This window comes from Theropithecus gelada, chromosome 9, assembly GCF_003255815.1.
Source record: "Theropithecus gelada isolate Dixy chromosome 9, Tgel_1.0, whole genome shotgun sequence".
Lineage (NCBI taxonomy): Eukaryota > Metazoa > Chordata > Mammalia > Primates > Cercopithecidae > Theropithecus > Theropithecus gelada.
The window spans coordinates 65951646-65965925 of NC_037677.1; the positions used below are offsets into that span (position 1 = coordinate 65951646).

Below are 14280 nucleotides of genomic sequence, written 5' to 3' on the forward strand. Positions count from 1 at the left end.
CAGAAAACAAGTGACTTTTGAGACATACTGTTCTTCAGAAATTTCAAAGCAGGTGCTTAAGAACAGCTTAGATGATTTCAACCTTTTACCTCCATCACAGACACAAGAGTCAGGAGGGAGAACACCCAGCAAGAGGACTTTGAAGAGAGCCATTAATGCCTGTGAGATGCCTACCTCCATCCCTAACCCTGGGGTACTTGTTTCACCTCAAGTTTAGCGAGGGAGACTAAATGGACCCCCGTGGAGAGGGTCCATTGGAGAGCTTGGAGAGCTTGCTATGCCTCCTACAGTTAGGGGACACAGGGGTTTGCCATCTGCCCCCTGCCTGAGAAATCTGAAGAGTGAGGAGCAAGCTGGCTGTTTGGGGATGGGCAAGCAGAAGGCTGTCTTGAGTGGCCTGCAGGCCTACAGTGTGTCAGGGCAGAGGGCGTGCTGTGGTTCCCATGGTGCATCCGTAGGCCACAGACAAAACAAAGTCAATGTGGGATCAGCTTAGGTCCTTTCAGGATCAGGAAAGGAAGGAATCAGGAGCAGAAGTTAGGCTGGGCGTGGTGGCTCACGTCTGTAATCCCAGCATTTTGGGAGGCTGACGTAGGTGGATCACCTGAGGTCAAGAGTTCAAGACCAGCCTGGCCAACATGGTGAAACCTCGTCTCTACTACAAATACAAAAGTTAGCCAGGCATGGTGGCGAGCACCTATAATCCCAGCTATTCAGGAGGCTGAGGCAGGAGAATCTTGAACCCAGGAGGCGGAGATTGCAGTGAGCCGAGATCATGCCACTGCAATTCAGCCTGGGCAACAGAGCAAGACACCGTCTCAAAAAAAAAAAAAAAATTAAAATTAAATGTAAAGGTATTTTCTGCACTGTTCTGCACAAATGTTTCACTATCAATCCACGGTCCATAAATGTGCATTTTAAATGTCCAGTACGGGGTTTATGCTGTGTTCTCCATGTTCCTTTGCCTCATCTCCTTTTTGAGTAAAAACAGGAGTTTTTGTGTTAGCTGCTCATAGATGATGTCTACACTCAAAGGAAAGAATATTTTTTTCTATGTAAATCTGGGTGTTACAGAAATTAAATCAATGAGAAAAGACCCATCCTCTCTAGGCTCATGAATTGCATAGAATTAGAGTTGCTCTATGACAGGAAATGAAAAGCTAAAAATATTTACTTCAGAAGAATATGCCACTTGAAAATATAACCATTTTTTTAAAAAACAGACAATCCTCTTAAGGCTGATAAATTGACAACTTGAAACATTTGATTTCTGGGACACATCTGCAAAAAGTTTCTTCAAATTGGCAGTTCCTTCAAATTGGTGGAGACAGTTTTTCTGTTGCCAACCATAGTGTAATGACGCATCCCAGTTGGACATGGCATTGCTGAGATATGGGCCATGATCCAACAGTCACTGCCTGAGCTCACCCCTGGCTTTCTCTACTCTGTGTCCTGAGCCTGGAATTCAGGGGCAAATAAACAAACAGGATCAAGCCAGCTAGGAAACCTGCTCAAAGTGTTCCCAATAGATTCTGGGTATGATGTGCACTAAAAGAAAGCATTGCGTGTTAGAGAAAGTGTTCTCCTTTTCTTTCCAGAGACAACCAGAGTTTAGAGACAGAAGAAAAGATTCTTAGATAAACTTGGAGGTAGGCAGGCCACAGTGGCCCACGCCTGTAATCCCAGCACATTGGGAGGCCAAGGCAGTGGATCGCTTGAGCTCAGGAGTTCAAGACTAGCCTGGGCAAAATGGTGAAACTCCATCTGCACAAATAACATAAAAATTAGCCAGGAGGTGGCACGTGCCTGTAGTCCCATCTACTTGGAGGTCTCAGGTAGGAGAATTGCTTGAGCCCGGGAGGTGAAAATTGCAGTGAGCAGAGAATGCACCATTGCACTCTGCACTCCAATCTGGGTGACAGAAACTTGGAGGTTCACATGCCTAGAAGATAATTTCTTTTGCTATTTATCTAGCAATCACTTGTTGCCCTCAATAGAAATAACTAGTTGTCATAGCCTACCCTGTCTCTGCTGCCAAATTCTTAGTAAGTACCTATTATGTGCTAAACACTGTGATAGACCATGGGGATACAACATTCTGCACCTTCTCTACAACATTCTCTCCAACATTCTCTACCTTCAAGGAGCTTGCATAAAAATACTTTTAATCCAGTTTTGTACTTAAGAATAAAGAATTCTTAAAAGATGCACAGATTTACTTTATACTTAAATGTTTGGTTAACACAAGAGTTTTGTTTAATTTCTGTGTGCTTTTAAAAGTTTTCATCTTGGCGAAACCTCATCTCTATAAATAAACTACAAATAAGCAGGTGGCTTGCACCTGTAGACCCAGCCACTGGGGGTGGGGCTGAGGTGGGAGAATCACTTGAGCCCGGGAGGTCAAGACTGCAATGAGTGGAGATCGCACCACTGCACTCCAGCCTGGGTGACAGAGTGATACCCTGTCTCAAAAAAATAAAAAAGTTTTCATCTTTTAAAATCAGCTGATTAAGTTGGATTGTTACCATAATGGGTAGTATCCATAATGAGGTATAATCAGAATCTATATAGTCAAGTGAACTATTTTCCATAGATTTGCAACAAATCCAAACTTTTCTACTTGGTTAACAGTTGTACTACCTTATCTGAAACTAATGTAAATCGATAGCTGGGATTGATCCAGCAATGTTCACTGAGCACCTACTCTGCACCATGCATGACAGGGATGCAGCAATGAACAAGACACCTCCCAATCTGAGCCCCCAGGGAGCTTCTGACTGCTGCCTTCTATGTGGGTCCATGGCAGAGGATACAGAGACACTTCACTATCCCAGCCGCCAGGGTCCTGCAATGCCCAAAGTGGGCAGCATAAAGCCAGTGGCCTTACAAAGTAGAATGTAAGGCCAATGTGAAATTCTTGTTAGAAAGGGAATGAATGGCATGACTATTCATGGCTCACAAAAGAGGATTGTCATAAAGAATTCATGGTAAGAGATGAAAGAGGAAAGACTTAAATAGAAGATCTGACAGAACAGCTTAGAAGGAGATTAGAGGAACAAAAGGCAGAACAAAAATTAGGTACTTATTTTTTTCCCTCTGTCACATCGGGCAGTATCTGGAAACTGCAGATAGTTTAAAAGAAATAATAATAATAATAATGATAATAATAATAATAATAAAAAGCAGGGGGTGTGAGAGGACCAAATAAAGAGATGGGAAAGTTTCCAGAGAAATGAGGTGAAGGAGGAAAGCTGGAATAAGACATTAGCTGGGGGTAGAGGGGTGGGAAATGGAGATTAGAAATTAACAATCAATCAACATAGCTAGTCAACAAATACTTACTGGGTGCAGAGCTTCATGCTAAGTCATGTATGAATTAAAATCATTTGTCATGAAAGCTGCATTATGCTTTGCGATCCTGGATTCCTTTTTTTAAATTTTTTTATTTTTGAGGCACAGTCTTGCTCTGTCACCCAGACTGGAGCTCAGTGGCACGATCTTGGCTCACTGAAACCCCCACCTCCTGGGTTCAAGTGATTTTCCTGCCTCAGCCTCCCAAGTAGTTGGGACTACAGGCACCCACCACCACACCCATCTAATTTTTGTATGTTTAGTAGAGACAGGGTTTCACTGTTGGCCAGGCTGGTCTTGAATTCCTGATCTCAAGTGATCCGCCTGTCTCGGCCTTCCAAAGTGCTAGGATTACAGGCTTGAGCCACCATGCCCGGCCGTGATCCTGGATTCCTTTGACTTTTTAGATTCACCACTCTAACCTAAACCATTTAGGTTTTATCGATGTCCCGTCAAGATCCACTGGTGATGAATGGTACTCTTCAAAATAGGAAACGATGCAGCCTAAAATCTAGAAATAAGGAAACCTTTCTCTTGGCTTATCCCCAACTCAAAGACACTTGGTTGTAAGTTTAGAAAGCTAAAAATTTTAATAAATATGAGCCTCTGAAAGGATGGCACCTTCTCATTTCACAAGGTTCTAAGAATCAACAAATGTTACTTGCTAATTGTAAATATATGAGATGAGTTAAAGGGCAAAGACTGAACTATCACAACAGAGAAACACAAAGCAGGAGATACATCAAAGGAAAACCATTTTAAAGCATAATTTATAAATCTGAGTTCTGGGGAGAAAATTGGTTATAGTCAATAGTATTCATTGTTCAAGGACTTGGACTTCTGATTTATTTTCATGCTCTGCACAATGTGTTAATGCTAGATCATGCAAATGTTCTAGGACAGTTTATTCTTTATTTACTCAGAACTAAAATAGGGCAAGAGAACCCAGCTTTCTGGACCTAAAAATTTTCAAAGCAAAACAAATGCATACTCTTCCGAAGGAATCATTTGCAACCCCTTCCCATGTGTGTAGGCTGATATGGGAGTAAGAACATAGATTGTTTTCACGCCTGTGACCCCAGACGCAGGCCTAGATCAATACACAGGTGTCTCTTCATAGTTTTTCTCTGCTTGTCTAATGTTTTTACACTTTCCTAAGCTGACTTTCTTAACTTCACTAGCGTGGGTCACAGTATATTTTAGACAGTTCTTCACGACGTTTTTACTATCATTTCCCAAGGCAGCAATGGATAAAACAATATAATACGATCATCATTTTATTTCCCAAAACTTCCTCAGAGTCAACATCTGCCATCCAAATGCAAGCACTCCATTTCAGACAGCTCCTAGTTTCCCAAATTTCATTTATGCAGCTTGGATTTCATTATCCATGGCATGGAATGTAGTCTAAGATCAATTCTGTAATTAACCAACTGTAATAACTCTCAGAATAATAATTCTCAGAAGAATGACACATGTCACAAATATTCAGATGAGTGTGTTGAGATGCTTTTAGAGACTTTTCTAGTTCCTGCGATTAGTCCAGAAGTTAATTCATGATGGAGGTTTAAGAGAGATTTCCACTGGATTTATGGCACTCAACTTGTGGAATTTCATGTTTACAGGTACACACATGTCAGGTAACTAAGAGAAAAACCCTTCTTTCCCCTGAGTTGGGCAATGGGGTATCCTGGATCTACCTACAGAGTAACTATAAAAGTAAAATCAAACAGCGTATGTACTGAGCTAGCATTGTTTTTACAAGGCTCTAATTGCTCGCTCTCCCAGTTGTAAAAGACATAGGCTGAATACAGCTATGATTACAATGACTTAGAAGGATTAACAACCACAAGTGTGGTGACAGTATTATAGGAAAACAAATCTGCATTAGATAGAGCAACATTTATAGGGCTTGAAGGTAACTGTTCTCATAAAACTGAAAACGCTGCAGCATTTCAGGGAAAATGTGAGAGTATTCTGGAAACCACAGCTCTAGTTCCAGTTGCACTATTGAGCCTGTGCCTTAGTTTCTCTGTCTAGAAGATGGAAGAGAAGAATAGGTGGCGTTGGTATTTGCCTCCCAGAAATAGATGAAATTTGGTGAAATAATCAATGAAAAGTATACTCAGTTATGGCAAGTTTAAATATTCCCCTTAATAATTTTAAGTGAATTTTTAAAAGGTTTTAAGCACCACATTTTCAAAAGAATCCACTCAGTATAAATTGCTTAATATATAACACAATTGCAAATTACTGTATATCCATGGCTCCACTGGAAGTAAGAAACAGAAACACTAAGGAAAACAGCATGTGCTCCGGGAAATCGGGAACTTTGTTTCTAAGAGTTCACAAATTCCACAATATTTGGCATATTGTATTGACGGAAATTTTGTTGTATTTTTGTCAGTTCCCATCTTGGGAAATAAACCAAGAGTTAGATTATTAAAATGTAAACCTGCATTAAAAATAACCATTTGATTCTCAAAAGCAAAAATAAATGCCTCAAATCAGAACATGTTCAGTCTATCTCTCTTTTGTTTGAATGATGCTCGCAGGTGGCTTTCCTCTCTTTCCTTTGGTGTAAGCATTTACTAGAAAGCAAAGAGTTGTACAGGTTGAACCACAGGAAATTGTCTAATGGCTATTTCACATGATTCAACCTAATATAAGGATTGAGAGGTACTGGTGACCAAACTTTTAAGCACATTAGATTGAAGATTAGATAACTTAGAACCCCAGAGTTCCTTAAAGTCTAGGTCATAGGCTGGGTGTGGTGTCTTACGCCTGTAATTCCAGCACTTTGGAAGGCCAAGGCAGGATTGCTTGAGCCCAGGAGTTTGAGACAAGGCTGGGCAACATGGCAAGACCCCTGTCTCTTCAAAAAATTAGAAAATTGGCTGGGCCTGTAGTCTCAGCTACAATGGGGTAAGGTAGTCTCAGTGTGGGCTAAGGCAAGAGGATCGCTTGAGCCCGGGAGGTCAAGGTTGCAGTGAGCCATGATCGTACCACTGCACCCCAGCCTGGGTGACAGAGTGAGACCTGTCTCAAAAAACTTTAGATTGTAAACTGAGCTGAGGATTGCTGGGATGCACAATAGATTGTTTACTCTCTTCTTTAATATATCCTATTCTAGGTAAATACATGTAAACAAGTAAACTGAATTAACTACTGGGAGAATTAAGAACTGCAGATCCACACAGGCAGATTTCTTTGGTTAGTCTGTGCTCTACCATCTGAGCTGCAACATCAGCCTCACTGAGGTTACCTGAGTATCCGAGCACTGAATCAAGCAAAATTATATTCCTTACAATAAAATTTCAATAAACCTTCTGAATCCAACAATCTTACCTGCTGGTTTGGTCTGACATCACTGAAATTTATTTTTTTCCCCAAGTCTCGAATCACCGCGTTCTTAGTTTCACGAATGTGATCATCATTCACTGGTTGAGGAGACTTTGTATTTTTCTTCACTAATCCCTGGGACGGCCTGTAAGATAAATCCACACCCGACACACCCATGAAAAGCACTGGCCAGGGTGAAAAGGCCTAGAAATCAGACTGGTTGAAGTGACAACCAGAAACCAGCAGTCATTAGGCACTTAGGGAATTAAGCCCTGTGCAGAGAATCAGTATTTGTAAACGTCTTTTTGGTATTTTAATTAAAACAAAATTTTTTTTGAAACAGAGTCTCACTCTGCCACCCAGGCTGGAGTGCAGTGGTACGATCTCGGCTCACTGCAACCTCTGCCTCTTGGGTTCAATGATTCTTCTGCCTCAGCCTCCTGAGTAGCGGGGATTACAGGCGTGCACCAACACGCCCAGCTAATTTTTTGTGTTTCTCCTAGAGACGGGGGTTTCACCTTGTTGCCTAGGCTGCTGTCAAACACCAGACCTCAAGTGATGCACCTTCCTCGGCCTCCCAAAGTGCTGAGATTACAGGCATGAGCTACCACACCTAGCCTGATATTTTAATTATTAATAATCATTCAAAGTAATCATCTCCTTTGTCCTGAAGTGTTCCACATCCATTCTGTGTCTAAGAGAATAAGATTATTTAGGAATCCACAAAATGAGAGCCCTGTCCCAGATCAAGCTATTCAACGCACATATCGCCTCTTAACTAGCATCTTACATCAAGAAACCTCAATGACACTTACATGGATGGTGCACTTCTAGGCAGCCCCATGGCATTTGTGGGTGGGATGGAAGGGAGAGAAGGCAGAACAGAGCTGAGAAAAGCCACGGGGTTCTGAATCCGGCTGGTAGGAGAGACAGGAGTTGGGGACACACAGCGGGGCTGAAACTGGTTTCCGCTGGGGATGGAAAATGTGAGTGGTGGTGGTGTTGGCTCTGTTGGGCCTGGTGGGGGTGGCTCATTTTGGATGGAAAGCCCTCCTGGAGATTTGGTTTGCATGGAGGGGTGAGACACTAAGAGGCTTTCTTTGCTCACTGTCCTCTGAATAGTTTGAGGAGTGCTGCTCAAAGTGAACACCGGAGAGCTGGAAGGGGCCACGGTTGCTGCGGTGGTGTTCGTGGAGGGGAAGAAATGCTTCGGCCGGGCCAAGCTGAACGTCTGTGATGAAGGAGCCTTCACCTGCTTACTGGATGTTGTCACCGCTGGGGGAGCAGTGGAGTTCAAAACACTCATGTTGAAAGGAAACTCCTTAGGAGATGAAGGAGATGGGTTTTGCAACTGGTGTTGTTCCAGTAAGACTTGGTTATGAAGCTGTTGTAACTGAGTGGAATCACTGTACACAAAACAAGGGTGGAGAGAGAGAAGGAAATGTGTTATTATTGGCCTCACCTTTCAAACAATGTACAGATAGACTGTTTATAACTTGATGATAGGCGGGGCACGGTGGCTCATGCCTGTAATCCTGGCACTTTGGGAGGCGGAGACAGGGGGATCACTTGAGTCCAGGAGTTTGAGACCAGCCTGGGCAACGTGGTAAAACTCTGTCTCTACAAAAAAAAAATTATATATATATATATGAGGCCGAGGTGGAGGGATTGCTTCAGCGATCCCAGGAGGATCCCAGGAAGATCACTTGAGATCCCAGGCTTGAGCCTGGAGGCGGAGATTGCAGTGAGTCCTGATCGTGCCACCGCACTCCAGCCTTGGTGACAGAGTGAGACCTGTCTCAATAAATAAATAAAATAAAATAAAATAACTTGATCCTAATAAAGAACACACAACCAGAGTGGCAAGAATCAGCTGACCAATAATTGGTGAGTTTGTCTTTCCTTCTTTCCAAGGGCATCATTGACACTGTATTCTTTGTATTGTGACCTTTGAGTTGTGCAACAAAGAGTTTATAAATTGGAAAAGAGAAACAGAGACAATGTTTCTCTTGTAGGCAGTGCTCAAAGTTCTGATGACCAGCGGAAAGTATCCCAGCTGGAGAACAGAAGGCACTGAGCTACACACAAGTGTGAGTTACTGAAAAGGGCTGAATTCTCCATAAGAATATGCTGTATTCTCCACTCTGCCTTGTTTTAGAGCAGACCTTAACAAAGAAGCCAGATGTGTCTCAGAGGGGTTTCTCATTCTCTTGTGATAACAAACCTTTATAGATAAGGTGACCATATGTCCCGACACATTCAGGAAGGTCCTGGTTTAACATCTTTTCCTGGCATCATTATTTTTGTTTTTGTTTTTGGTTTTGGTTTTGAGACAGAGTCTTACTCTGTTGCCCAGGCTGGAGTGCAGTGGTGCGATCTCGGCTTACTGCAACCTCTGCCTCCTGGGTTCGAGCGATTCTTGTGCTTCAGCCTCCCAAGTAGCTGGGACCACAGGTGTCTGCCACCATGCCCGGCTAAATTTTGTATTTTTAGTAGAGACAGGGTTTCACCATTTTAGCTAGACTGGTCTTGAACTCCTGACCTCAAATGATCTGCCCGTCTTGGACTCCCAAACTGGTAGGATCACAGGCGCGAGCCACCGTGCCCGGCCCTGACATCATTATTAATAGAACTCACTTTCACTCTCAGAAATGTCCTAATTTGAATGATGATTATATGCTCACCCTGATTATAAACCTTGCCTTAGACTTTTATGGTTCCTAAAAGGAGAAAGATCAAACTGGAAACAGTTTCTCCATTTACAGAACCTGAGTCACAGAGGCATCACATGATTTGCCTTAATGGTCCGTTGAATTCAATGGTCTGTTGAATTCAGTGGTCTATTAAATTTCTCTTCACGAAAGAGTTCTTTTTTAACAAAGTGTAATGAAAATGTCTTAAAATCATATATGCATAAAGTCATTAAGGCTGCCAAACTTTGATGTTTAGGAGAATCTACTCTTGAATGAGTAACCACAGGAAGACCCATATGTGGGATCACAGTGCTTCAGGACCACTAATTATATGATCTTCATTTTATTTTTATTTATTTAATTATTTTAGGCAGTCTTACTCTGTCACCTAGACTGGAGTGCGGTGGCACAATCACGGCTCACTGTAGCCCCGACCTCCTGAGTTCAAGTGATCCTCCTGCCTTAGCGTCCCAAGTAGCTGGGACCACAGGTGCGCACCTCCTGGCCCCGCCAATTTTTGTATTTTTTGTAGAGTTGGGGGTCTCGTCATGTTGCCCAGGCTGGTCTCAAACACCTGAGCTCAAGCAATTTGCCCGCCTTGGCCTCCCAAATTGCTAGAATTACAGGCATGCGCCACTGCGCCTGGCCGGTTTTATGTTCTTTGGAAATATGTGTTGCTTTTGGGACACATTAAAAGTTGATTCCTGCATTATAAGGAATACAAAAGAAATTATTAAGGATTTTGAATTCCTAAGATAAAATGCCAGACAACAAACTTGAGATACTGTATCAAGTGCTTTTGAAAACAGTTTTGGCAACGACAATTTCTGGCAGTGTGTGCTGGAGCCAGTTCACTGGCTTTGAAGAACAGATAGTACACATCTCATTTCAACCACCCATTCGATGACTTTCTCTTAGTAGATTGAAATTGGCGCAAATGCTAAAAATCAGGGCTTTCTCTCCCCTGTCAGTCATTAAACATTTGCCAGTGCTTCACTGACTTGGAAAACTAGTTCTGAGTAAATCTGCTATGGTTTTAGCAGCAGTCACTGTGCTGGTTGCACATTTGAATCACCTGGAGACTGTAAAAGACAAATGAACCTTGCTGATTTAGGCACCTGCTCAGTTAATTTACCTGCAATGGAATTCAGACAGTTATTATTATCTTTTCAAATGTAGGTCAGTCATTCTCAAACTTTACTGGGCCTCAGAATCCTCTGGAGGGCCTGTTAAAACATAGGTTTCTGGCCCCCATCCCTAGAGTTTCTGATTCGGCAGGTGTGGGGTGGGGCCTGGGAGTCTGCATTCCAACCAAGCTTCCAGGTGATGCTGATGTGGCGGGTCTGCCTACCACAAGGCCCCAGGTGATTCTCAATCATCCAGGACTGAGAACCGCTGCCCTAAAGAAACACTTGGCCCCAAAGCATAGGCTTTCCTAGTACATTCAGACTTTTGTCTGACATTTATCTCACTTTTAAATGTTAATTATTGTGTTTTCCTGGGTGTAGCGGGTGGGTGGTAGGGAGTGGGGAAGAGTTGCAACTCAGGGTTATTTCTTTCTTTTTCTTTTTTATCTCTTTTTGAGACAGAATCTTGCTCTGTCACCCAGGCTGGAGTGCAGTGGCATAATCTCAGTTCACTGCAACCTCTGCCTCCTACGTTCAAATGATTCTTCTGCCTCAGCCACCTGAGTAGCTGGGATGACAGGCACGCGCCACTATGCCTGGCTAATTTTTGCGTTTTTAGTAGAGATGGGGTTTCACCATGTTGGCCAGGGTAGTCTAGAACTCCTGACCTCAAGTTATCCACCTGCCTTAGCCTCCTAAAGTGCTGGGATTACAGACGTGAGCCACTGTGCCCAGCCGGGGTTATTTCTCTAACTCTAGACCAGTGGTTTCCAAACTGGCTGCACATTAAAATAATCTGATTCAATTGAGATGGAAGGCATAAATATTTTTTTAAAGCTCCAAATTTTATTCTAGAGTGTGGACAGGATAAGGAATCACTGCTCTAGACAGCTTAATATTCAATCTGAAATTTCAAAGTCAGGCTTTGATGATACAAGGTTTAAAAATGACAGCTTCCCTTTCTGTTGCAATTTTAAAATCTACTTTATCTCTATTTTCCAAATGAATAGCAAATTGAAGGAACAAGCAGAAAATTGTATCCTTGAGAAGACTGAGTCAATATATTTTAATGCAAAATGTGTGAGGTTAAACCAATGAGGTTAAAACTAGTAAGAAAATGTTGTAGGCATGTAGACTTACAAAGGGTGTGTGTATGTGTGAGTGCGGTGAATATATATATTCATATCTATACTAATGTAAACATATATATACACAAGAGAAAACTTAAGGAAGACAAAGAATATTAAAGAATTACATAGTGCCGAGAGCTATGTTTCTAGAGGGTGTCACTACATGATTTATTAGAGAGACGTCTTATGTTAATTGGAAGTCTCATGTGGCAGACACTGCTGTCTACTTAATTCCCCCCTTGTAAAAGAACCCGATTTTGTTTATGGTGGCAATATGTGCAGCTAAAGACTGTACTTCCAACCTCCTTTGCAACTAGTGTCCCATCTGCCTAAATTCTGGCCAAAGAGGCAGAAGCAGAAGATTTTGGTTGAAACCTCTAAGAAGTCTCCTTAGAAGAGATTCTAACATCAAGAGTGATGTCTAGGTGGAGTGGCTCACACCTGTAATCCCAGCACTTTGTAGATGTGATGACTTGACCACCATCAGCTGTCTTGGACCATGAGGGGACCTGGAGAAAAAGCCAGTGTTTGGGACGGCAGAGCAGAAAGACAGAAGGAGACTGGATTCTTAATGACCATGGAACAAAGATTCATAGCCCCAGATTCCCTGTCTACTTTCTTTATATGAGAGAAAATAAACCCTCAACTATTTAAACCCTGTTAGTTTGGGTTGTCTGCAACATGAAGCTCAACTTAATCCTAACTGACATACCTGAGGACTGAACTCTGACCTTTTTCCATGCTCAAATCCTATCCTAAGGGACCTAGGGAAAGTCACTTCCAAAACAAGCCAGAGCCAATCTCATGAAACAGGTCTTTTTTTTTTTTTTTTTTTTTTTTTTTTTTTAAAAAAAATTTCATTTTGTCACCCAGGCTGGAGTGCAATGGCACAATCTCAGTTCATTGCAACCTCTGCCTCCTGCGTTCAAGCAATTCTCTCACCTCAGCCTCCTGAGTAGCTGGGATTAAAGGCACACGCCACCACACCTGGCTAATTTGAAACATGCCTTTTTGACCCAGTGTATGGTGGTTTTCTTTTCATCCCGACTCTGGCATGGCATCACATGACAAACAGCAGACTCCCTTATTTTAACTTAAACATTCCTTTCTACTGACTCCAAGTTTTCAGACAAAACTTAACTCTTTCAATTGCCAACCACAGAATCCCCAGCCCCACCTATGACTGGTAAGTCCCTGCTTTGAGATGTCCTGCCTTTTGGGGCCAAACCAATGTTTATCTTCTTGTATTGATTTATGATTTTACCTGTAATTCTTGTCTTCCTGAAATGCATAAAACCAAACTGCAACCTGACTGCCTTAAGTGCACTTTCTCTGGACCTCTGGAGACTGTGTTTCCCTGGGTCGTAGTCACTCATATTGACTTAGAATAAACCTCTTTAAATATGTTGGCAGAATTTTATTTTTCCATCATACTGTATAACGGCCCCTAAAACTGTTACTGGGGAAGAGACAGTCCTACAAAGGAGGCAATTCCCCAGGAGGTTGTTTGGGGTTACCTGTTCCCTGTAACTCCCTTCTCTGAGAACTTCTCCCACCTACAGTTTCTTCCAAACATAAATCCTCTAACAGTTGAGTGTACTGGGGGAGGGGGCAGGAGGTCACCTGACCAGCCTGGACCAACTAGAATTGGGAGTTGAACTGCTGAGACTGATTTAGTTAACAGTGGTACTTGACACAGATTATGATGTGGAATGGGGACATGGCCATGATGGGCCACTTATGAACTGATGGGTCTTCAAAGAGAGAAGAATGGACCAGATAAGTAAAGAGGAAACAAGGAGATGCTCACGTAGATGGAGGGTGAATCAGCCGCACAAGCTCCAGCAGACAGAGGCTGGACTGACCTGTGATCCTGAGATGACAGGTGAAGAGGCCCAGCTCCCACCACTCTAGTTCTTCTCCTGCAGGGCTTGGTTGTGTTTGGCTTACCAATTTCTGCCTCTATCCCTGCAGTAACCTCTTCCCCTCTTTTTACTTTAAGTGGATTCCTGTTTCCTGTGACTGACAGGACTTTGAGGGGACTGAGACATTTCTGGATGTGACTTGCTTAGAGGCATGTTTCACAACATTGAATCTTATGTCCAGAATTTTGCCACATACAGTGATGAGAAGAATATAAACTAAACACGAATGGCTTCCAGTGAACATCTCATGGTGATGAGCAACCCACAGTGGGTGCACTGGTGCTGTAGATTTTGATGTTGATATTTAAAGGTTTTTGTAATTAGAAACAATTTTTTATGAATTTGATGTGTGGATGAAACGGGAAATAATAGCAATATCATGCCCTATATTTGCTATGTTGTGGATGGACATTTTGAACATTGCAACACGGCTTTCTTTTTCTTTTTTTTTTTTGAGACCGAGTCTCGCTCTGTCACCCAGGCTGGAGTGCAGTGGTGCGATCTCGGCTCACTGCAAGCTCCACCTCTTGGGTTCATGCCATTCTCCTGCCTCAGCCTCCCGAGTAGCTGGGACTACAGGCGCCCACCACCATGCCGGGCTAATTTTTTTGTATTTTTAGTAGAGACGGGGTTTCACTATGTTAGCCAGGATGGTCTCGATCTCCTGATCTTGTGATCTGCCCGCCTCGGCCTCCCAAAGTGCTGGGATTAC

The 14280-nt window shown here is 42.6% G+C and overlaps 1 protein-coding gene across 5 annotated transcripts in view; it reads right to left on the reverse strand.

The window, feature by feature from the left end:
* Positions 1-14280, reverse strand: part of MYPN (myopalladin) — a 105085-nt gene that overhangs the window by 29421 nt on the left and 61384 nt on the right. For all 5 annotated transcript variants that reach the window (XM_025396635.1, XM_025396638.1, XM_025396634.1 and 2 more), the window contains 2 exons: positions 7509-8099; positions 6700-6838 (listed from right to left, as the gene is read on the reverse strand). In XM_025396635.1, the coding sequence (XP_025252420.1) occupies positions 6700-6838; positions 7509-8099 (730 nt within the window). The remainder of the gene's footprint in view (positions 1-6699; positions 6839-7508; positions 8100-14280) is intronic.